Genomic DNA, 24,314 nt, shown 5'->3' on the forward strand with positions numbered 1-24,314 from the left:
TCTTTCTTTCATTAACTCAAAATCTCTAGGTTCTTTTTCTCTTTTATGTTCTAGAAGGAGAGGTATTTTTGTTTCCCACTCTTTTTTCAATATTTATTCCTCTACTTTTGGTAACATCTTCCACCTAAATCTTGCAAAGTAGTTGAGCTTATAAGAAATTTCAGCTAACCTGTTATAGAAATTCTGTGTTAAGTGGGAAAGGAGTATTCAATACCTTGGGATTTTTTTAGGGGAGACTTGTAAGTAGAAGTAATTCTTGGCTAGAGCATTTAAAGGTGAGTAGGAGCCTGATGAGTAAACAGCTAGTCCGGGGGAGGTACAGCATGTGCACAGTATGCAGTTGTACCTGGAAGTGCTGGGGGAATTATGAGTATTAGAAATTGGAAGGTTGGTGATTAAAGATGATAGGTGGTGGGGATGATGAAGTAAGGTCTTCTATGACATTTCAGATAATTGGGATTATGATTCCGTAAAGAATCAATAGCCTTTGAAGGGTCTGGTCTTAATTAGGGAAGTAATGTGACCCACTTTGGCTTTCATAAAGATGACTGTGTTGCATAGAAATGGGTTAAAAGTGGGAAAATCTGGAGTCATGGAGACAAATTGGGAGTCTTGTAATATTTCATAGAAGCCCTATGAGGTCCTGATGAAAGACAGGTGATGGTAGGATGGAGAGAGAGGTAAGGTTAAGTGATACTGTAGAGTGCCATTACGGTAGTCTTAGGAGATTTTAAGGAAAAAATGTTAACACTGCTGTAAAATCTATAGATTATAGGTTATAATCTATAATATTAAAAATGGTAAAGAATATTTGCATAGCACTTACTCTGTACCAGGGATAGTGCTATGTGCTTTATTTATAGTAATGTATGAAATCCTCACAAGTCTGTGTATAGGTATCATTAGGTACCATTTCATGAATGAAGTGGTGAGCATAATACTTTTAAAAAGTTGCCTAAGAATTCAAACCCAAGCAACTGACTCCAAAGTCCTGTTCTTATCTACTGTATCAATGATTGTCAGCCTTTTTAATTTCATGGCACACATAAACTAAATACTAAAATTCTGGGCACACAAAAATATATTTTTTTCCCTGTCTTACAAAAAAAAAAAAGAATGTATAATATTGATTCATTCACACTGGACGGCTATTGTTGTGTTGGCTGTTGACTTTTTTTTTTCTAAGGGAAAAGAATTCAGTGCCCCTGAGTAAATATTCAGGTATTTCATGTTTTAAAAATTCTTGGGAAAAAACCAAAAAGCAGACATCTGGCCAAGATTGAGGCGTAGGTAGACACACTGTGCCTCCTCACACAACCAAAACAAGGACAACAACAATTTAAAAAAAACAACAACCAGAACTGACAGAAAAGTTAATGGTATGGAAGACCGACAACCAAGGAGTTAAAGAAGAAACATTCATCCAGACTGGTAGGAGGGATGGAGATGGGCGGCCAGGCAGAGAGGACTTGGGGCAAGGCTGGAGGACTGGTGCGGGTAAGGTGGTGGCTGGCGGACCCAGCGAGGCGGGGCTGGTGGAGAGGGTGGTTCCACATTCACATGCAGATAAACTGGGAGGAACAACTGGGGAGTGAGACAGACCATGCAACCCAGAGCTCTAGCACGGGGAAATAAAGCCTCAAAACCTCTGATTGAAAACGCCAGTGGGGGGTTGAGGCCCCAGTGGAGGAACTCCCAGCCTCACAGGAGAGTTCGTTGGAGAGATCCACAAGGTCCTAGAATGTACACAGACCTACCCACACAGGAATCAGCACCAGAAGGGGCCAATTTGATTGTGGGAATCGGGGGAAGTGACTGAAAGCCGGCAGAGAGCAGAGCAAGCACCATTGTTCCCTCTCGGACCCCTCCCCAACATACAGCAATGTGGGTTACTCCACCCTGGTGAACACCTAAGGTTCCACCCCTTAATACATAACGGGTGTGCCAAGACAAAAAATATGGCCCAAATGAAAGAACAGATCAAAGCTCCAGGAAAAATACAACTAAGTGATGAAGAGATAGCCAACCTATCAGATATACAGTTCAAAACACTGGTTATCAGGATGCTCACAGAATTGGTTGAATATGGCTGCAAATTAGATGAAAAAATGAAGGCTATGCTAAGTGAAATAAAGGAAAATGTAAAGGGAACTAACAGTGACAGGAAACTGGGACTCAAATCAACTAGGTGGACCAGAAGGAAGAAAGAAAAGTTCAACCAGAAAAGAATGAAGAAATAAGAATTCAAAAAAAATGAGGAGAGACTAAGGAACCTCCACGACATCTTTAAACATTCCAACATCTGAATCATAGGGGTGCCAGAAGGAGAAGAGGAAGAGCAAGAAATGGAAAACTTATTTGAAAAAATAATGAAAGAGAACTTCCCCAAGCTGGCAAAGGAAATAGACTTCCAGGAAGTCCAGGAAGCTCAGAGAATCCCAAAGAAGTTGGACCCAAGGAGGAACACACCAAGACACATCATAATTACATTACTCAAGATTAAAAATAAGGAGAGACTCTTAAAAGCAGCAAGAGAAAAGGAGACAGTTACCTACAAAGGAGTTCCCATAAGACTGTCAGCTGATTTCTCCAAAGAGACCTTGCAGGCAAGAAGGGGCTGGAAAGAAGTATTCTAAGTCATGAAAGGCAAGGACCTACATCCAAGATACTCTATCCAGCAAAGCTATCATTTAGAATGGAAGGGCAGATAAAGTGCTTCCCAGATAAGGTCAAGTTAAAGGAGTTCATCATCACCAAGCCCTTATTTTATGAAATGTTAAAGGGATTTATCTAAAGAACAGTAAAATGACAACAAACTCACAGTTATTAATGACCACACCTAAAACAAAAACAAACTAAGCAAACAACGAGCAGAATCACAGAAATGGAGATCACATGGAGGGTTATCAGCGGGGAGTAGGAAGTGGAGAGAGGGGGAAAAGGTGCAGAGAATAAGTAGCATAAATGGTAGGTAGAAAATAGACAGGGGAGGTTAAGAATAGTGTAGGAAATGTAGAAGCCAAAGAACTTACATGTATGACCCATGGACATGAACTAAAGGGGTGGGGGAATGTGGTTGGGAGGGGGTGTACAGGGTGGAGGGGAATAAAAGGGGGAGATGGGACAACTGTAATAGTATAATTAATACAATATATTTTTAAAAAATTGAGGGGGCACACTGGTTGAAATTCACTGTACTATCTATACTTAAGTATCCACTGGTGAAATTAACAAGAATAGTTTTAGTCAAATAGTGAAAGTAGAAACCAGATTACAAAGAATGAAGTAAATAGTAGGTGATGAAAGGAATACAAAAAGCATTTCCTACCTTTTGAAGGTATTTATTTAGAAGAGGAAGCAAGGTTGATTAGGGTGTAAGAATGGAGAGATTTGAGCATGTTTAAATGCTTTGGAAAAATAGTTGTGGGGAAGGGGAAGGAAAATTAAGATACAGGAATGCGAGAGGGTCTTATTAATGAAGCAAGCCTGTAGGACAAAAGTGAAGATGGCTAGATCATTCTTATGTGGGAGAGGAAAACTGCTTCCTTTGGAAACAAAGTTAAAATATTTTGATTCTGATAAATTTGTAGGAAAAACTTGTGGCCTTTTATGCTTTGTACATTTTTTCTGAGAGATAAAGAGCAAGATTGCTGAAAAGAGAATAAGGTGGACCTGAGTTTTGGAGAGAATCTTGATGGCTTGGAATAGCTACTGTGAGGGAAAGGATTAACCAGGAACACAAGCAGGGTGGCTCAACCCCGCTTAGGCTTCTCTGTCCACTCTCTCTGCTAGTTCATGTGTGTACAGATAAATCCTTCCAAAATGACCACTTCACGCGATTGCTCTACTTTTAGGAAACTTAATTAGCCTCATTATCAGTTCATAATTTCCCGTCTTAATTAAATAAATCGTAGAATATGAGACTCTATTGCTCAAAATGGTTGTTTGGTTTACCCATTTATTCAGTGTGCTACCAGCATGTCCCAGTTTTAACAAAACTCTTGTTATATATTGACTTGAATGAATGAGTAGGTATTTTGTAGTCTGGCATTTAAAATGCTGTACAGTTTTACATCAACTATTTTTTCTAGTCTTTTCTCCTTCTAATCCTTTTACATACTTAGTCATTTCAATCAAATTGCTTATTCAGTAGTCTATTTTCTTATCTTAAGTTAATATTTTTACTAATAATTTATTGTTAATAATTTTGATTTTTAAACAAAAGTCACGTGCTCATTGTGTGCTATTTAGGTTTTCAGCATCATCTTTAAAATGAGAATTTACTTTTCAAAAGTGATATCTAAGATAGATTTCTTTTTTCTGTGAGCTTCGTATTGTTTTACAAAATTATAGATACCTGTGGGATGATGTTTTGTTTTTTGATTAAGCAAACTTATACAATTTTCATGTTAAATTAGTAAAATGAGTTTTCTTATTTTGTTTATAAAAGTAATTTTGATTCATTTAATATAAGATAATTAAAATGACATTAAACATCAGATTGTTTAATCACTATGTTGTACACCTTAAATTAATGTAACATTGTACATCAACATAATTGAAAAATAAATTTAAAAAATCAATATCAAATATCTTTATACAATTACTGTGTATAACCACTATACTTAATGCATATAGAGATGATAAAACCTTGATCTATTTGAAACTTACAGTCTAAAAAAGTTAATGCAAAAATATTTTCCTATTTCTTAAAAAGTTAATCTAGGTCAAGCATCTTTTGAAGCGATGGCATCAATTATAAACCGGCTTCACAAAAATCTGGATGGAAATCATGACCAGCATGGCAGGAATGGTCTTCTTGCATCATACATCTATTATGTTTTTCGCTTACCAAATACTTACCCTAATTCACCATCACCAGGTATTTCTTCTCTTTACTAGAACAGCAAACATTTGTCGAATGCCTGCTAAGTACCATGGACTATGCTAGGTGCTGGAGTTAAAAAGATAAATAGGTTACACATCTTCCTTTAATTTGAGTTAATTCGTGGTTGAATTAATTTTTGGAAATGAACCTTGAAAATAACTTCTTGTGTCTCTGGAAGCATTTCATCATTCCCTATTATGAAGGGGAGAATGTCGTATTGGTCATTGGAGTGCTTGCTGTTGGACATTCAAGAAGGAATATGGTGGTTCAGTAGTTCCCTGGTGACCCTACGAAACCTGTAATACTAGAAAAAGTTATTCTTTAGAACAGTTCTGATTTCTCCATTGTTAGTAAAAGAATATAACCTTTCAGAATTTTGGAGCCCTAAGTGATTACTTGTTTTTTGCATATTGGTGGTGGTGGTGGAGGTGGTGGATTTCTTAGTTTGAATAACTCTAGTTGTTCAGTTAGTTAGTTAATGGTTATGTTTTACATACCTTTCCACCTGCTCACGTACTTGTCTGTGCGAAATGTCATTCATCACTACTGATTATGGTAAGTGCCCTTTCCAGCAACTGGCAAGGTGAACATTAATAATGGTGATAAATAATTATGGCATTCATTATGAAAACTAAGCATAACAGTAATCTAACTCTGTGTTTTAGGTCATTATTTTTTTTTAATTGCAGAAACAGTTGTAATTGATTTATATTCTGGTTTATAGTTTCCTATCTTGATTTTTAAAGTTATGGTACTTGAGACTCTGAGTGTGTGATTGTAGATTATATATAATACTCCTCCATGTACTCTTTCATTCACTGTTAGAATACCACAGATTGTGCAAAACATCTTTTTTTATATGCTGACCTGACTTATAATTAGTTGACTGGTATGTATCATTTGCAAATATGATATTCAGAAAGATTTCTTTAAATAAGAAAAATGGAGATAAATTATGGATACAGCCACTGGGTATTTTTATGTTCATAGAACATGGTTGAATGGTGGTATCAGGCTTGATTGTAGATGAAAAGTGTTCCTTTGCTTTTTTATATAAGGTGGGCTTGTAGGAGAATTATCTTTAGTTTTTTTATTTTTAATTAATTTTTTTTTTATTTTTTAAAGGTTTTATTTATTTATTTTCAGAGAGAGGAGAAGGGAGGTAGAAAGAGAAGGAGAGAAGCATCAATGTGTGGTTGCCTCTCACACACCCTCAACTTGGGACTGGGCCTACAACCCAGGCATGTGCCCTGACTGGGAATTGAACCAGCAACCTTTTGGTTCACAGGCCAGCATTCAATCCACTGAGCCACACTAGCCAAGGCTAATTTTTTATATGTATATCATAAAGGTACCATTTTGTTAGAGTTCAAATTGTCACTGATGAACATAGAGAAATAAAGCATAATCTCATTCAAGAGATGTTGACAGGAAAGTGGCGGTTCCTCCAATAACTGTATCAAGGGTCAAAGCAAGGAGGGATAGGGAGAAAAGAAGAGACTAAGCTGGGGCATTGCGGGTCCTGCATACACCTATAGCTAACTAAAGATAATGTGTGTGAGTGTTTTCTGTTACTTTTGGTTTTTATAGCACATGTAGTCTATAATCATAGAAACATTGAAGAGAATTATACTTAAAATTCATACGGTTTCGCCAGCTGCTGTTAAACAGAATATCTTTGTGTATCTATCATTAGATCTTGAGTGTTTTTCTTTCTTATTTATAGTATTTTTCATTTAAAAACAAAAGCAATTCATGGTCTTTGTGACATTTTGTGAACTAGCAGAGATTATTTTCAGGTCCTTTCTTGACTAATTTTCTTTGTTTAATTGTGTGCTGTTTTATACACAACTCTAGGTCCTGGAGGTTTAGGAGGGTCAGTGCATTATGCCACAATGGCTAGATCCGCTGTGAGACCTGCAAGCCTTAATTTAAATCGTTCGCGGAGCCTTAGTAATAGTAATCCAGATATATCTGGGACTCCCACATCCCCAGATGATGAAGTACGGTCAATCATCGGCAGTAAGGTAAACGGAAGATGGGCATTTATAAATTTGATTTTCAGTTCATGAACAAATGAGAAATGTCCAAATATTTCCATTTACTCTTAATTTCAAAATGTATTTGAGTTAGTAATAAAGAAGAAATTGTACATTTCTGTTGTATCAGTAAACACTGTGTGTTTCATGTTTCTGTTAAATACGCTTGCTAATACAATTGGCTTGTGCACTCTGCTCAGAAAAATCTGCTGAACTCTACAATTTGTCCAGGAGGACTAGTCACATATTGCTTGCATTTGTCTGTCTGATACTTATCATGTGAAAATGGTTTTCTATAGATATAAAACAGACCTATGTGACTGCTGTGCAGAAGGAATATACCATCATTGTTCCTCACACACTGCATCATGATGCAAAAAGTGTCCTCCATAAAAATATCAGAAACAGCAATTAGCCTCAATTGGTAATTGAGTTACATTTCTTATGAAAAACTCTATGTAAGATGCACCAGAATTAGAGTAATATGATTTAGTTAATGATAGTTAATGATTATCCCAGATAATAAGGGAGATGCCAACTAGTCTAAGATCTAGCTATATTTTATTTAAAGTGTTAATCTTTATTATAAAAGAAATATACTTAAGGAACAAATAGTTATTTCCTTTCTACATGGAAAATTAAAAAATAACTCAGTTTAAACAAGGTGGACAAAAGAACAGTAAGACTGAGGACAAGAAGTCACGTCATGTTGTATTTTGACCAAACCATTTTTAAATGTAAATACATTTACTATTGGGAAGAAGGGAGATATTGTTATAGAATCATAATCAACTTTACTTTGGCGTTTTAGCCTGGTAATAAGAATATGAGGAAGAATTACTATACGTGTTATAGGGTCTATGTTTAACACTTAACCTGAATTGCAATAGAATTTTTTTTTAAAGATCTAGGTTTGTTTGGTGAAATACTTGAACATTGATCAGAGACATCAGAACTACCTACTTTATTCATATAGTTACAGAAATTTTACATTTTCAGAAGCTTCCAATGAACACTAAAGATTGCTCATTTTAAAATAATTTTTTTTGAAGATTTTATTTATATATTTTTAGAGAGGATAGGGAGGGAGAAAGAGAGAGAGTGAGAGAAACATCAATGTGCGGTTGCTTGGGGGCCGTGGCCTACAACCCAGGCATGTGCCCTGACTGGGAATCGAACCTGTGATGCTTTGGTTCACAGCCCACGCTCAATCCACTGAGCTACGCCAGCCAGGGCTAAAATAATTCTTAAGCAATTATTAATTTCTCACAGATCAAAAATATATTTTTTAGCCTTACCCCACATATATTTCCATGTTTAGGAAAAGAACTCAAGTTTTTATTTTCGTCTTTGTTTTTTATATCTCATTGTAATTGAGGTACTACGTAGCATTATTTTATATATTGTAAAATACAGTTATTTACTAGGATAAAGCTGACTTGTGAATTATAAGAAATTTTTCTATAAACCAAAGACACCATTTTCTTCAGGGTTCTACTTTTAAAATGTCTCAATTTTTATAAATTTGCATTATGCCTTATTTAGCATGGTTCTACAGTTTTCTTTTACATGATGTATTTGATAAATTCCAACATCAAGATCTAGAACAAAGGTCTGATTTGTTCAATTGTTACATATATTAGAATGATTATTTGCTTTCTTCAAGTGGTTTATAAAGCAGAATGTAACATTAACTTACTTTTTATGGTATATAATGATACATATCAACTTGTGGAAGCTATCATAAGAGAATTTTTTAATGACAACATAGTCATGTATGAATCAGGTTTTATTTAAATGGTTTTCATGTTTTCTATTAGGTGCAAAATTTTTGGTAGCTGTTTTTATTTTGGAGTATCATTTAGTTATAATCCCTAATAATAATAGTATGCAATTTAATTTTATTGAAAAATTGGAAGGAACCTGCAAGTTTATTTATAGCTGCTTTTTTATTTAGTCTGATTTTATTGGCCTAGAAACTTAAGTAACTCTTCTTTAATGATTTTGTCTTTTACTTTTCCTTAGCCATGGCATAACCTAGATCTTGGCATTACCAATAATCTTGTCATTACCAATAACTTACCCTCATAATCTCAGCTTTATGCATTTTGTTCTCTAACCATTAGCTCCTAGTTTTCTCTTTAGTACCCCAATTCCAACAATTTCTGTACTCAGCAACCTCCAATCACTTGACCCTATGACCTTTATACTGTTTCTTACTCACCTTACTGTTATTTCTTCCAATTTAGCCAGCTAAAATTTCATGATCAGTCATTATAATTATCCCCATTATAATCAAACCTCAATTCCCTTATCCTTCCTTGCTTCATTTTCCTTGCTTGTTCAACCCCATTGACTGCCTGTGCCATGTAACCATGTGTGCCACTGAGCATGACTTGAGGAATATCATGATGACTATTCTCACTTGGAATTAAAGACCATAAGCCTCAGAGAGCCCTTAGTTGTATCAAGCAGCCATTTTATTTATTTATTTATTTATTTTTAAGGTTTTATTTATTTTTATAGAAGGATGAAGGGAAGGAGAGGAGAAAAACATCAATGTGTGGTTGCCTCTCATGCAACCCCTACTGGGGACCTGGCCCATAACCTATACAGGTGCCTTGTCTGGGAATTGAACTGGTGACTCTTTGGTTCCCAGGCTCTCACTCAACCCACTGAGCCACACCAACCAGGCCTCAAGCAGTTATTTTATATATCTACATGTATACAATTTATGTGTATATGTATATGTATATGTATATGTATGTATGTATATATATAGGGTCTGGCACAAATAACACCCCTTTTTTATTACAAAATCTTTTATTACAAAATCTGAAGCATGTAATTCTATAACATAACAATATCACACTCAGGCACACCATGTGGCATTTTAGGTGAAATGTTCAAATTAAAACTATAAATTATTAATACCTACACTAACCTTACCAACCACACTCAAGCAGGCCTTACTTTGTTGGACCCTGTATATATTTCTGTGTTCCATTTACTTTCCCATTTTCCCAGGAAAATGTTTCATGCCACCTTTTGTTATTTCAAGCTTTCTAACACCTTCTCACCAATCCTCCTTCTCACCTTATCTTGTACTTCATTGAGAAAATTGAAGCCATCAGAAGAAAACCTTGCATCTACCTGCCTCCTACTATCTACTACTCCCTAATTCTTAACACTGTGCAATGGATGAACTTTTCATTTTCCTAAATCCATTCCACCCATTTGTCCACAACCTCCCATTCCCTCCCACCCACTCAAGATCCTCATTTTAGCAGTTCTTTTCTTCTCTCTTCGACATTGTGTATCTCCCTATCTGCTAAACCATCCCATCCATATGTAGGCATGCTTTCATTTCTCCCATTAAAAAAAAACAAAAACAGTCCTGTGTAGTATTTCTGTTCTTGGCTTCATTGCCATGTCTGTGGTACCTTTTGTGGTAGAATTTCTTAAAAGAATTTTTTCTATACTTGCTACATCCAGTTCTTTTACTCCCATTCTCTTTACCGCACTCGTCAGATCTTTCTCCAGTCTCCCACCCAAACTGCCCTGCTGCTGTCACCAGTGCTCTCCCTGTTACTAAATCCAGTGGTTAATTCTCAATACTCAGCTTCCTCTGCTTTCCAGCACCTTTTGACAGTTAAATTCTCCTTCCTCCTTGAATTAGATTCTACTTACTTGGCTTCCAGGGTACTATATTCTCTTGGTTTTTCACTTAACTTTACTGGTTATACATTTTCAGTCTCCTTTGTAGATTCTTTTTTTCCCTGATCTCTTAATCTGGAAGTGTCTCAGGCCCCTGTCCTTCTCTTCCCTACCCTCACCCTTCCCTTATTTCAGTACTCACTTGCTTGGTGATCTTACCAAGTCCCAAAGTTTAAAGAAATACCATTATGTGGTAATAACTCCCCAAATTATATTTGCAGTCCATAGTCTCTTTCCAGAATTTTATTGTATCATTATTATTTTTAGTCTTCACCTGGGGATATGTTTTTTTTATCCCCAGGAGATAAAAAATTCTGGAGAGAGAGAAAGGAAGCGACAGAGAGAAACGTTGATTGGTTTCCTCCTATAGGTGCCCTGACTGGGGATCCAACCAGCAACCTTTTGATATATGAGATAATGCTGCAACTAACTGAGCCACCCGGCCAGGGCTCCTTCAAGAATTTTAAATTTAGCTGCCTTTTACTAATTCCTTTTGCTTGATTTGCATCCATATTAAAGCTAGAGTCACTACTCTATATGCTATGTCTTAACCTATACCACATATCTATGAAAAAGTTTAATTTGTAAATTATTCACAAAGAGATCAGCAACAATAATTATTAATAAAATAAAACGATTATAATATACTGTAATAAAAGTTACGTGAGTTTAGTCTCTATCACACAAAATATGTTGTACTGTATTGACCCTTTTAAAAAAATCCTCACCTGAGGATATATTTATTGATTTTTGAGAAAGAGAAACATCGATGTGACACAGAGACATCAATTGGTTGCCTGCCATACATGCCTTGACTGGGGATGGAACCCACAGCCTTTCGATGTACTGTACCATGTTCCAACCAACTGAGGCATCTGGCTAGCGAGGGCTGTATTCACCCTTCTTGTGATGATGTGAGATGATACGGTGCCCATGTGATGAGATGAAGTGAGGTGAATGACATAGGCATTATGAGCTAGTGTTAGGCTATCATAAGGGTTACTTGAACATAAACACTGTGGTATCTTGATAGCTGATCTGATAACAGACAGCTGCTAAGTGACTATTGGGTGGTCAGCACACATACAGTGTAGATACCCTGGATGAAGGGATGGTTGAGGGGAAAGTAGAATCGTGCAAGATTTCATCATGGTACCCAGAATGGCACAATTTAAACCTTACGAATTGTTTATTTCTGAAATTTTTCATTTAATATTTTTGGACCATGGTTGACCATGAGTAATGGAAAGCTAAACCATGGATAAGGGGGAAACTACAGTAATATCCAGCATATTGAAGATACTCAACAGGTAATTATTAGGTGGATGTTAGTAAGCATTGAGCTTCATAGCAAGAATCAACTACCTTAAAAAAAATTGAAGTATGCCTTTTGTTTGTCCTCTTACTATCAGGATTAATGATATATTTCAGATCTTTAGAGATTTGACTTTATGAAAGTTTTGGTTAGACTTCATTCTTTAATATGAAATGCAAAATTCCTTAAATCCAGGAATACTTATATCAACAGTCTTTTATCACTTTAGCAGGGATGTCCAACCTTTTGGCATCTCTGGGCCACACTGGAAGAAAAAGAATTGTCTTGGGCCACACATTAAGTACATGGCAACACATAATCACAAAAAAGTCTTATAGTGTTTTAAGTAAATTTATGATCTTGTGCTGGACCACATTCATAGCCGTTCTGAGCCACATGCAGCCCATGGGCCTCAGGTTGAATACCCCTGCGAGCGGCTATAAAACCGCTCGCAGAAAGTAAGACTTTCTTTATAATTATTTGCCAAAACTGATCAATTCTTTCATTGTTCTTGCAGTAGTCTTTTAACATTCAATTATGTAAATGTTTTATATCAGGTTTGAACTTCATTGCTTTTAATCAAATGCCAGTGCAGTTTTATATTGATACATAGTTTCTTTCTAATGTATTATCTCTTACTTTTCCATTTTCAAACACTGAGAGCTTGCAGTATGATAGGCAATATGCTGAAGACTTGTGGATATAAAGCCAAAACTTTGTATTATGAGTGTTAATGTCAGGTCAAATACAATATGGGCCTTGCTCAAGGAAAGTACCTATCCATACATCTGAGGGACGAGATGTTACCGGGATTTGACAAAAACAAAAACACTTCATGCACATTGTGTATGTATTTCATTAATCTTTTCTATGTTAGTTGAAGATCAGTAAACATTGTTATTACCTTAGTAAATAACATTGATGAATTTGCTTAACTAAGGTTTGTTTGATATAATTCTTAGCTTTACAACACCTAATTTGTGGAAATTACTTGTTTTACAGAATAATCGTCCGAGGTTTTCTTTAATTAAATTTAACTACTTGATATATTATAACTGTTCAGAGCTTTAGTATTGTGGATATAACAGAAATTAATGGCAGAAAGAGATTTGCTTATTCTCACATGACTGATTAACATGTATCTTAGTTTTAAAGGAAATTAATAAGCAAAGAGTTTAAAAGTGAATTTAAGAATACAGAAAAGTTATTATTACTCTTTATAGAAATTTATGGTAGAGAAAAAGGCAGTTGTAATTTTGCAAAAATCAGGTGCTCATGTTTTGTTATTTTTGTGACGTGAGTAGTGAGTATAGAACTTGAAAATGTCAGGAACTTTATACCTAATAGAGGGAAGACAGAATGTGGGGGAGTGGTGAGAAATTTTGTCTCAGCTTGTCTGAAAAACATCGTGCACTGGTTTACTTTTTATTTGAGATACTGTAATGAGGTTCTGAGGAGGAAGGTTTTTATTTTAAATACATCTATTACATTATTTTACTAGTGTTTGAATATTGTCTAATTTACTTTGCTAGGAAGCTTTTGAAAAACAAAGTTTTTGTTAAAACTATTTTTTGAGAGTTTACTATATTTGAGGCATTGTACTTAGTAATTTACTTCATTATTTAATTTGACCTTTAAAATATGAGGGAGACACTCATTATTCCTAATTTATAGCTAAGAAACTAAAAAAAAGATTGGGTAATTCACCTTAGATTTTACAATTATAAGGCAGTAGAACCTGGATTTGAACTTTAATTCTCATCTTACTCATTCTGTGTCAAATGTATGGGTGATTATTGTGTCATTTCAACCTCTTTGTATTTTTATAAAAATAGGGACAATAAAAGGATATATTCTTCCTAAAACCTAAGCCCTTGAGAGGTGGCAGGCAGGCTGTCTTCCCCACTCTTCCCTTCAACCCCTCCTCTCTTCTCCTTTTTCCCTCCCCACTCCTCTTTTCTCTTCCTCCCCTTCCCTTCCTTTCCCCCTCCCTCCTCTTCTCTCCTTTGCTTTCCCTTTCTCTCCTGTCCCCATAACTACAATTTAATTGTGTAGAGGTAGGGTCCTGCACATTTGTGGTGGTTGTTAAACTTCCTAGGTGATACTGTCTACACAGAATTGATTAACATTGTGACTACTCTTTGTTTTCTTTTATCTATCTTTCTTTTGGTATTTTCTGGTTTGGGGTCATACTCATGCCCTGATATTTATAGTCAGTTTCTCTTGGGTTGTTTTCATAAATCTTATTCCAACAATTCTCTAAAAATTTCTTATAACTTGCTCCACTTCTATTAGCGGATTCCCAGGCCCCAGCCCAGATTACTAAAGCAGGATTTCTTTGGGTAGGGCCCAGAATCTTGAATTTTATAAACATTCTGAAGTTATTTTAATAATCAGTCATGTTTAAGAAATTGAAGTAAAGCCCCAGTTCTCTCTACCTGGGATCATAATAACCTCTTTCAGAGACAGACAGACATACTTCACTTCTGGTTACATGCAGTAGTTGTATATTAAATTAACTTTAAATTAATGATAGTGACTGTGAGGATATAATTCCTTTAAATAGCTCCAGCATAATGTTTTCTCATATACTATTTATATGATATAGTAGTACATTAAGTTTAATTACAACAAGCACAGTAAAACTAAACACAACCCCAAATTTACCATCATTTTAAGAAGGAGCAAATATTAGGCACTTTCTCTCTCTCTCTCTTTTTTTTTTTTACCTGATTTCTCCTAACAGTCCCTAAAAGAAAATAAAAAAAGAGGCAAAGTCAAAGAGAATTATGAAGTATCACTGTACAGTTGTTCTCAATTGATGACATAGGGAATGAAATTAGTCTTTTAGAAAAGAATGGAATGTTCTTTTTCTTCTATTTTTTTTTCCTTTTAAACCCTAGTTATATTCAGAGTAAATTATCTGTTGCTAACTAACTAGCTAACACCATCTTTAAAGAGAATTGAGAGGAATGGTGCTGTGGAAACTTTAGTGTTGGTACTTAAAGGTGATCCCCTTACATAAAGAGAAATTACCTTTAAATGATGTACTTAATGTTCTTGGTGAGTTTTAAACATTTAAGTAAAAAGATCATTTTGGTGAACTAATATTCCGTAGGTGCCTCAAAATTTGGGTTGCTTTAACAGTACTAATTTTAAAAATGTTTGCATTGGAAAGTCTGGATTTCTTTAAGAATAATTTATAGCATGCCACGTGTAATATTTCTTTCCTTTCCAACTGCTTTCTATTATATGCTTAGGGTTTAGATCGCTCCAATTCCTGGGTTAACACTGGTGGTCCAAAAGCTGCCCCATGGGGATCCAACCCCAGCCCAAGTGCAGAATCAACACAGGTGGTGTTCATATTAGAGGTTTCTTTATTGGCTGCTGATGTTTCCCTTTAGAACATTACTTTTTAGTATATACTATGATTTCAGTGGCTTGCTTTTTTTAATAATTAAAAAGTGTGCATTTTTGTGTTACTTAGCACATTTTCAACTACTATGCATGAATACCACCAATTGCACCAGTTTGCTTTGCTTTCCTTTTCCCTATCTCCTTCCCTCCTTCTATACTCTATCATCATTTCAGTGCCTGCTGCTTATGCAACTGATGGCTTTGATAACAGTTTCTACTTTAGGGGTAGCACATCTTCAGTAGGAATTTAAAAATTTTTGTGAGGAAAAACTGACAGTTTTTAATTTGCTTTTGGTTTAAAGTATACCTATTGTATCATTTCCATTTAGCATTTATTATCTTGTCATTTTCTTCATAATCACTAACTAGAAAATACTGGTAATAAAGCAGAAATTAAATGTGAAGAGTTTATGCTCCCCATCCTATAAGATTAAATACCAGAAGCAAAAAATCTGTTTTAATTTGTGCTGTGTTGCAAAGTATGAAATTTATAACTTAGTTGAATTAGGTTTTGCTTATTTAAGTCTAATTGCTTGATAGCTCATGTTGCATGATACCTTAAAATATACTTCTCATCTGTTTATTGGCTTTGAAGGAAAATGTTCTTGTTCTTGAAGAAACAGTTGAATTAAATTTTAATATTATGATTGATTTCTGTCTCATGTAATAAATGGCAAACCTGAATACTAGTTTTGATAATAAAAAAGTAAAAGAAACCATTCTAAACTTTTTATATATTTTTATTGAATATAAAATTTTGGGATTTTTTTTTGTTTTGTTTTGGTCTGAGACAGGTTGAGAAGTATGTTTTTATATTTTCTTACTGGATGTGCGCATGTGTATAGATCACACGAATAAAAGTTTCATTCTTTGCAGCACTCCGAATTTATATGATTATTTAAATACTCATCTTTTTAAGACTAAAAATATTTCAAAGCGATTTTGATATTTCTAATGCATTGAAACAACTTAAAATGGTGAAAATGAGATGAGCGACAAAATAGATGGTTGTTGAAACCACAATAAAACACTATTTTAAATATTGTATGTAATCCTTGAGCGGCAAAGTCATCCACAGCAGACTTTAATGTTATCTCGTCATTCATTCATCTTCACTCCATAGGCTATGGATCGAAGTTGTAATCGTATGTCTTCGCACACAGAGACGTCAAGTTTCTTACAAACATTAACGGGACGCTTACCAACTAAAAAGGTAGATTCATATGAAGGCAACCCATATAGGGGGAAAATAATTCCAGCAGTTAAATAGATACAAGATTTCTTTACATAATCACTATGAGATGTTACGGTATTTGCGTTGCATTTAAAAATACGTTTGAGCACGCACTGCTTGTCTGATGCCTTTAGGGCATACCTTTCCAGTACAGGCTCTTTTCCATTATTATAATGTTTATATCTTTGAGATTGACTATTTTTAGAGTTTAGTGATTGAAATTTGATCAAATTTTAGTGCCAAATGTATCAACTCTTAATTCTGTTTCTGTAACTGCTTGTTTTGTGTTTTAAATCTCCAGGAAAAGGAAGATGAGTTAGAAAAATTATCACTCTTAGTAAGATATGTTGATTTGCTTCCCTTACGCACAGTTTTGTTAGTCCTTTTTCATATTAAAATACACTCCTTTCAAATGCTTTGTATGTACATCCATTACAAGGCAGGATATTTCTGCCATTTTTATAAAAAGACTTTAAATATAGTAAAACTTGCAAATTAATGTCTATCAAAGTTTAAATTTTTAAAGATACTTCCTAAATTGTACCAGCAAAGTTTATTAATGTATTTGCATATGTTGAAATATGTATGTAAGGCACACACGAGATTTTATTTTTAACTATGAGTTTTTGGTCTAGTTTCTGTTTGCAGGTACAATTTAGGAGGCTATTCCCACCTTTTTTTTTTTAAATTACATTTTACTGCAAGATAACATGTAATTTTTGCAGCTATTCAACATGCCACTGTCTTACATGTATAAATAGCCGTTTCGTTAATGGGTGTCCTCACTGCCTCATTGAATGGTCCACATGCCTTATTTTGCTTATTCTCATTATATTTTCATTTGCAGTTGCATTATTATTTGGTTTGTGTTAGTAACAGACTTGACTTTGATAATAACTTTGGCTTTACTTCTGGATAGCTCTTTCATGAGGAGCTGGCTTTGCAGTGGGTTGTTTGCAGTGGCAGCGTTCGGGAGTCAGCTCTGCAACAAGCCTGGTTCTTTTTTGAGTTAATGGTGAGCAAAATAAACATGTTTTTTAATAATGTTTTCCTTAGAAAACACTTTTGTGTTAGCTCATAATGTTATACTAGAAATTTTCTTCTGTTGTCCATCTTACGGTTTTACATGTTCCTGCAAGGCAAAGTTGCATATGTTGTATCTCTAAATTAAACACTGTAGACAATTAGCACAATTTAGTTGAATTTATGAAGTCCATTTTATTATTTTTTTTAGGGATGGTTGCATAAGCTAGTTATTTTTTAAAGGACCCGTGATACATTCTTAGTCTGAACATGCTACTGTATAATGATGTTACTATAGATTTCATACCAAACACAGATAAAAAGAACTTATAGATACTGTTTTTAGCGTCAGAAATGCTATAAAAATATTTTTATACTTAGGGAAATGCCAGTTACATCCAATTAAAAATTTTTTTTTGCTTATTTCAATAATTGACATTAAAATGAATGAGTTAGTATCTTATTATGTGTATATACACATAAATGTTTATTGCTTTTGTGTATATATGTGTTTATCAACTGGGTACAGGGTGTCAGCACTATCTCTGTGGGCTAAGTAGAATATTACCAAGGCACAGAGAGATTAAATAACTTCAAGTATTTGCTGCTTGAAGATAGCAGAACTGTGTTTCAAACTCAGGCATTCTGGCACTAAGGATCTTACACTTCAGACTCTGGAAAGCAGAAATCAACAACATAGCTAAAAGAAAGAAAGAAAAAAAACAAAGGAGCTTCTGGAGTACGTCAGGGTTATTCTCAGCATTGAATATTACTGATATTTGAGGATAAAAAGCCATTTCTTCTAGGGTTTACTAATCAAATAAATAAGGGACCATACATAAATGATGACTTATTTTTCCCCTAGAGAATAAACACCAAATTTGTAATTCATGTTGTTGTTGTTTTTGTTTTTTTACATTTGAGTTTCTTTCTTTTTACATGTGGTTTTTTTTTTAAGATTTTATTTATTCATTTTTAGAGAGAGGGGAAGAGAAGGAGAGAAATATCAATGTGTGGTTGCCTCTCACAGGTCCCATACTGGGGACCTGGCCCACAACCCAGGCATGTGCCCTGACTGGAAATCAAACTGGTGGCCCTTTGGTTTGCAGCCCACACTCAATCCACTGAGCTACACCAGCCAGGGTCATGTGTTTTTAATATAAGATGAAAATTATAATTTTGACTTATTTTTGATACTCTGACATGTATATTCAGATTTCTTAAATATAAATTAGTCAAAAGGCTATCATTTAAGACTTGGCTCTGCTGTTACTAACTGTAAAACTTTGGCTTCAATTTCCCTGATTCTAAAATCTTTATTACTGTTACCACATTGCTGTGATAAGAATCTATATCCAAAGTGTCGCAGGTTCGATTCCCAGTCAGGGTACATGCCTGGGTTGCAGGCCATGACCTTCAGCAACCGCACATTGATGTTTCTCTCTCTCTCTCTCCCTCCCTTCCTCCCTTCCCTCTCTAAAAATAAATAAATAAAATCTTAAAAAAAAAAAAGAATCTATATCCAAAAATATTTTGTAAACTTAAATCACTTTGTTAATTTTTACTTAATATTTTATAATTAATATTTAGTGATTCACATTTAATATGCATCTACCACTTGAGACTAAATACTAGACGCCAGAGACACTACAGGGAAGTAAAGGTCTCTGACCTTTAGTTAGCTGGCTCACAGCTTGGGGGACACGGGATGGCAACATTAATGAGTCTTGCAAAGACTTAATTTAAAACAACTTTAAAGGGTGATTTTTTTTTGACATACATAGTATTTTCTTTTCCTGTTGACCGCTAAGGTAATTTTATGAAGGTGATGCAGTGATTGAATTATATTTTATTTGTTATTTTTTTGGAATATACAAAATATTATAGTGAACTTTTCAGAATATTTGAGGAGCTAAAAGGTTGTATCTCAGCCACCTATTAAATCATGTGGCATACTGAAAAAATAGCCCCATTATTTAGAGTTTCTGTAACTGTTAATTGCATTCATAAGAAATTAAACTAATGGCTTATTTATGTTTTCAGGTGAAGAGCATGGTGCACTATTTATACTTTAATGATAAACTCGATGCACCAAGGAAAACTCGTTTTCCAGAACGTTTTATGGATGACATTGCTGCTCTCGTCAGTACAATTGCTAGTGACATAGTTTCACGATTTCAGAAGGTAATGATGAGTTACTTTTTTTGTTAAATCTTTTTAAAGCTCATATTAAACTCTCATACTCTTGTTTTTTCTTTTTATTCTGTTTCTCAGGACACAGAAATGGTTGAAAGACTCAATACAAGTCTTGCATTTTTTCTCAATGATCTGTTGTCTGTTATGGACAGAGGATTTGTCTTTAGTCTTATAAAGACCTGCTATAAACAGGTAATGCATAATTAGTAATAATCAGTAATCAAATAACCTAAATGCTATGTTTGCTCTTTGTGGGAGGGCTCCGCGCTCAGGGCCCCCCAGCTGCCACAGATGAGAATAATTCTACCAAGACATGATCTGCTTGGGGAGGAAAGATGGCTGTTCTCCCAAAGGAGAAGGGCTGGGAGCCTGTTCCTCAATGGGCTTTAATTGGGCTTATTTGCATAGGAATACAGGGCATATACTAAAATGCATCAATCATTGTTAGGCAGTAAGGATCAAACAGTAGATAACATTCAGAGAACTATGAGGGCTTATTTAGAGTCAAGGTCAGATAGCTAAAGGGCCATGAAACTTGGAGGAAACAAACTCATTTCATGCTTGGACCCTTGTCATTTAAATTGAGGGTATTAGCAAAGCAGGTTTCACAAGATTTTTCTTTCTTAGGCCTCCTGATCCCCCCAGGGAACCTGTCCTTTCCAGCACAGGGCTGTACCCACCTCTGGCATTGTTTCAGACTTAAGTCAGACAGAGGAAGTAAGGCAGCCAAGAGATTAGGAGTCTTCTTGCAGACAGAATGAAGACTCAGGCTATGTCAAAGCTGAGGGGTGAGGGTCTATCACCCCTTTTTTATAGCCCCCCAAGTCCTTCCCTGAGGACCCATTCATGACCGTGCCTATCTTAGGTCATCCCTCTTTTGAGGAATCTTACCAGTCATTGGCTAACCAGTCATCTGTCCCGGGGCCAAGCAGGGTGAAGTAAAGGGGAAGAGGTGGTAGAGGAGGCATCCCTGCCAGGGAGATAAACTTTGTCTCCTTAGTGGCTTAGAGTCCCAAAGTCTCTCACTCAGCCTTAGCCATGGGGGTTATACCTTCTGAAACCAGGCAGGGGGATTCCCAACAGCTCTTTTTACAGGTACAGTTAAGAAATCTTCAAGAACACATACATATACTGGCATTAAAAAAAAGCATAGTTTTATTACTAAGGCAAAACTACATTACATTTGTTTAATCAAGATACAAGGCTATGGAAACCTGGTATCAGTATAGCTGGCTTTTCCTTGTGCTACACTGGCCCACTCATTATTCTTTAATTCCCATTCTGGAGCACACCATCAAGTCAGTAGTCTAACTGTAAAGCAGCTCCAGATACCATTCAAGAGTAGTTTTTATACTAAGTGAAGAACTAACTGCATTTTTGTGTCTTCAGTGATATATAAAGCAGCTATGCATTCCTCCTAATGCAACCCTGGACTTCGTAGGGTTTAAAATCATAGACAGATGTTTACCCATGTCCTGAAGCTCATTCATTTTGCTTTTATTAAACTAAAAGCATCCTGGAACTTTTCTACAAACAGCTGATTTTGTTTTTAAAATTTTCAACTGATTAATGAAATTTGCCTTTTGAAAAACATTCATTATTGGATCTGATAGGCAGTTTTTCTAGTAAGCTGTATGATCACCCTAGAGTTGCCTTTTAAAGGAGGTTTAAAAGGATAATATATAGTTTACCCTGCCTGGTGTGGCTTAGTTGGTTGGGTGGAGTACTGAAAAGCAAAGATCACTAGTTGGATTCTCAGTCAGTGCACATGCCTCGATTCTGGGCCTGGTCCCTGGTTGGGGGATGTGAGAGACAAAACTGATCTCGATGTTTCTCTCTCATGTTGATGTTTCTTTCTCTGTGTTTCTCCCCCCAACCCCCGCAAATAAATAAATAAATAAATAAATAAAGTGTCTCTCCCTCCCTCTCTCTCTCTCTCTCTCTCTCTCTCTCTCTCTCTCTCTCTCTCTCTATATATATATATATATATATATATTTTTTTTTTTTTTAAATCTGGATCCCATCCCAGCATTATTGAGGAGTTTGAATTCTGGTGGGGTCGGGGGTAGGGAGTGTGGGATATAGTGCTGTGAAGCACTTCCCAGCTGATTGACAGATTAGTTTTTGGGAACTGCTGTTTAAGAATGCTATTTGATGGTCTAATATTTAGAATTTTGAAGATCTGTTCTATTGGATGCCTTTATTGTATGTTTCTTTTAATAAAGAAGTTAAAACTATGTGTGGGTTCCAACTCACTGCAAATATTTGCTACAGTATGTATTTTTACTTTGCCCCCAAAATTTCACGTACTGTTGCTTCTAAAACCCATTCCTGTCTTTATTCTTCAAGTATTAACCACCTACATGTGCCAGACTTTGAGCTAGACCCTAGGAATGCTAAAGTTATTAAGTCAGTTTATGGATGTCCTCAAGTAGTTTATAGTATATCTGGGCAAATAGGCAAATAGATAATTATGAATGTAGGTTAACACAAGATACTGTAAAAATAATGCATACTTTTTTATGAAGTTATTTTGGTGGTATACTTTTCCTTCATGTGTGCATCTTTCAAAAGTGGAAATATTCATGCTATATTGGAAATAACAAGAATGTGGCTTTTACCCCAGTCAGTGGATATATGCAGTAAATATTATATTTCAAAATTTTTTATGTTAATGTAATTCTGGAGAAAGCTATAATATTATTTAACCACAAAACCCAAAGCTGCCCAATGAATACTGTTCTTTAATTCTTTAATCTGTCATTCTGGTGTTGGTAATAGAGAAATGATATATTAAATTGGGTTCTCTTGTTTATGCAATGCTTACAAGGTGTCTTCAAAGCTTTATTCATTACCAAATCCAAGTGTCCTGGTGTCCTTGAGGCTGGATTTTCTGCGAATCATCTGCAGCCATGAGCACTATGTTACATTAAACTTGCCCTGCAGCCTGCTTACACCACCAGCATCACCATCACCTTCTGTTTCTTCTGCAACATCTCAGGTATGCAAAGTGTGAAAAAAATATTCTTAAAGTTCACATTTGTGGAAAAGCATTTTAAACACTGGAAAAAGTTATACGTACATTATTGAATAACAGCTGTATACTAGTCTCTATATTTAAAGTGCTTTGTAAGTATTAATCATTTAATTCTCAGAGCAACTCTAGGAGGTAAATTCTGATACTCTCCCCATTTTACAGATGAAAAAACTGGAACACAGAAAGGTCAATAACTTAGCCAAGATCACACAGTAAAATGGCAGATCCGGGCTTTGAACCAACACACGTTGGCTTTATTTTAAATTTATTTTTCAAATGAAGTTGACATATAATATTACATTAGTTTCAGATATACAACATAGTGATTAGACATTTATGTACCTTACAGAGTCATCACTCCCATTAGTCTAACAGCCATCTGACACCACACATAGTTACTACAGTATTACTGACCATATAACTTACACAGTACTTTGAATGTTGGGTTTATTTTAGACCCCACGATCTTAAGCACTGCTTTGTCCTCCTCTTACAGATTTATGCGCATGTGAGTGAATTTACCTACATAAACTCACATATTCAGATATTTTCACAAGTTGGGTTTTCTTGAAGCACACACAGACGAAGTTTGGGGTGCAAGGTATTTATTAAGGATTAATACTAGTAAAAGGAAGGGGATGAAGCATAATTTAGTAGAGAAAGAAGTCAAACTATTGCAGAATTACCTCTCAAAATTCAGGTTTGTGTACCCAATGCACTAGTAGGCCAGAACATTGAGATACCAGTGGTGCTTAGAGACAGAAACGTTTGTTTGATTTCATTGAAGTGAGAGTCTGAGACAGCAAGATTTCTCAAATTCATCTCAAAAAACAAACATAAGGAGTGTAGCTAGGAAAGGGGGTGGGGTGGGGGGAGTTCCAGAGAACTGAGAGAGAAGTCCATGTTTCTTTAGTGACATAATACTTTTTCCTATCAGACTCCTAGGCATCAGCAGCTGGTCGTAGCTATCTTGAAGACATTCTTTGCTTCTACAAAACAATTTCATAAATTCTCATTGGGGCCCTGAAGTTATCTCCTGCTTGACAAAGAAACAGTATGTCAGCAACACAAAATTATATTGTGAGAACAAGGAATGCTGAGTTGAAGGACCAAGGTTCTGCAAAATATCTAATAATTGTGCATCAGTGATGTTATCTTTAAAGCAAAAGGCAGAAACTTGACATCTGTGACTATTGCCACTGTTTAACTATCATTGTTTTGTGCTTAATTAGCCATATTTTCTGTTATCTCAAGCAGAGCACACTTTTAAACATTTCTCCTGGAACCTGCTGTACAGGCAGTCCTTCAGTACATGACTAACATACTTCCTTAATCTTTGACTGTAAGTTATATGACAGCCAAAGGAACTGATTAAGAATTATATTGTTTAATTCCAGCTCCCCAAAATACCAGGGGCATTAAAATCACAAAGGGCTCAGGTATAAAAT

At 35.3% G+C, this 24,314-nt stretch overlaps 1 protein-coding gene across 4 annotated transcripts in view; it reads left to right on the forward strand.

Annotated features, from left to right (window-relative positions):
- Positions 1 to 24,314, forward strand: part of DOCK7 (dedicator of cytokinesis 7) — a 206,915-nt gene that overhangs the window by 123,853 nt on the left and 58,748 nt on the right. For 2 of the 4 annotated variants that reach the window (XM_045835467.1, XM_045835468.1), the window contains exons 21-28: positions 4,718 to 4,882; positions 6,746 to 6,915; positions 15,220 to 15,312; positions 16,500 to 16,589; positions 17,530 to 17,625; positions 19,677 to 19,817; positions 19,908 to 20,021; positions 22,660 to 22,830. In XM_045835467.1, the coding sequence (XP_045691423.1) occupies positions 4,718 to 4,882; positions 6,746 to 6,915; positions 15,220 to 15,312; positions 16,500 to 16,589; positions 17,530 to 17,625; positions 19,677 to 19,817; positions 19,908 to 20,021; positions 22,660 to 22,830 (1,040 nt within the window). The remainder of the gene's footprint in view (positions 1 to 4,717; positions 4,883 to 6,745; positions 6,916 to 15,219; positions 15,313 to 16,499; positions 16,590 to 17,529; positions 17,626 to 19,676; positions 19,818 to 19,907; positions 20,022 to 22,659; positions 22,831 to 24,314) is intronic. The other 2 variants (XM_045835469.1, XM_045835470.1) reach the window with 1 other exon arrangement.

This window comes from Phyllostomus hastatus, unplaced genomic scaffold (genome assembly GCF_019186645.2).
Source record: "Phyllostomus hastatus isolate PE091 unplaced genomic scaffold, TTU_PhHast_1.1 phas_contig_209, whole genome shotgun sequence".
Taxonomy (NCBI): domain Eukaryota; kingdom Metazoa; phylum Chordata; class Mammalia; order Chiroptera; family Phyllostomidae; genus Phyllostomus; species Phyllostomus hastatus.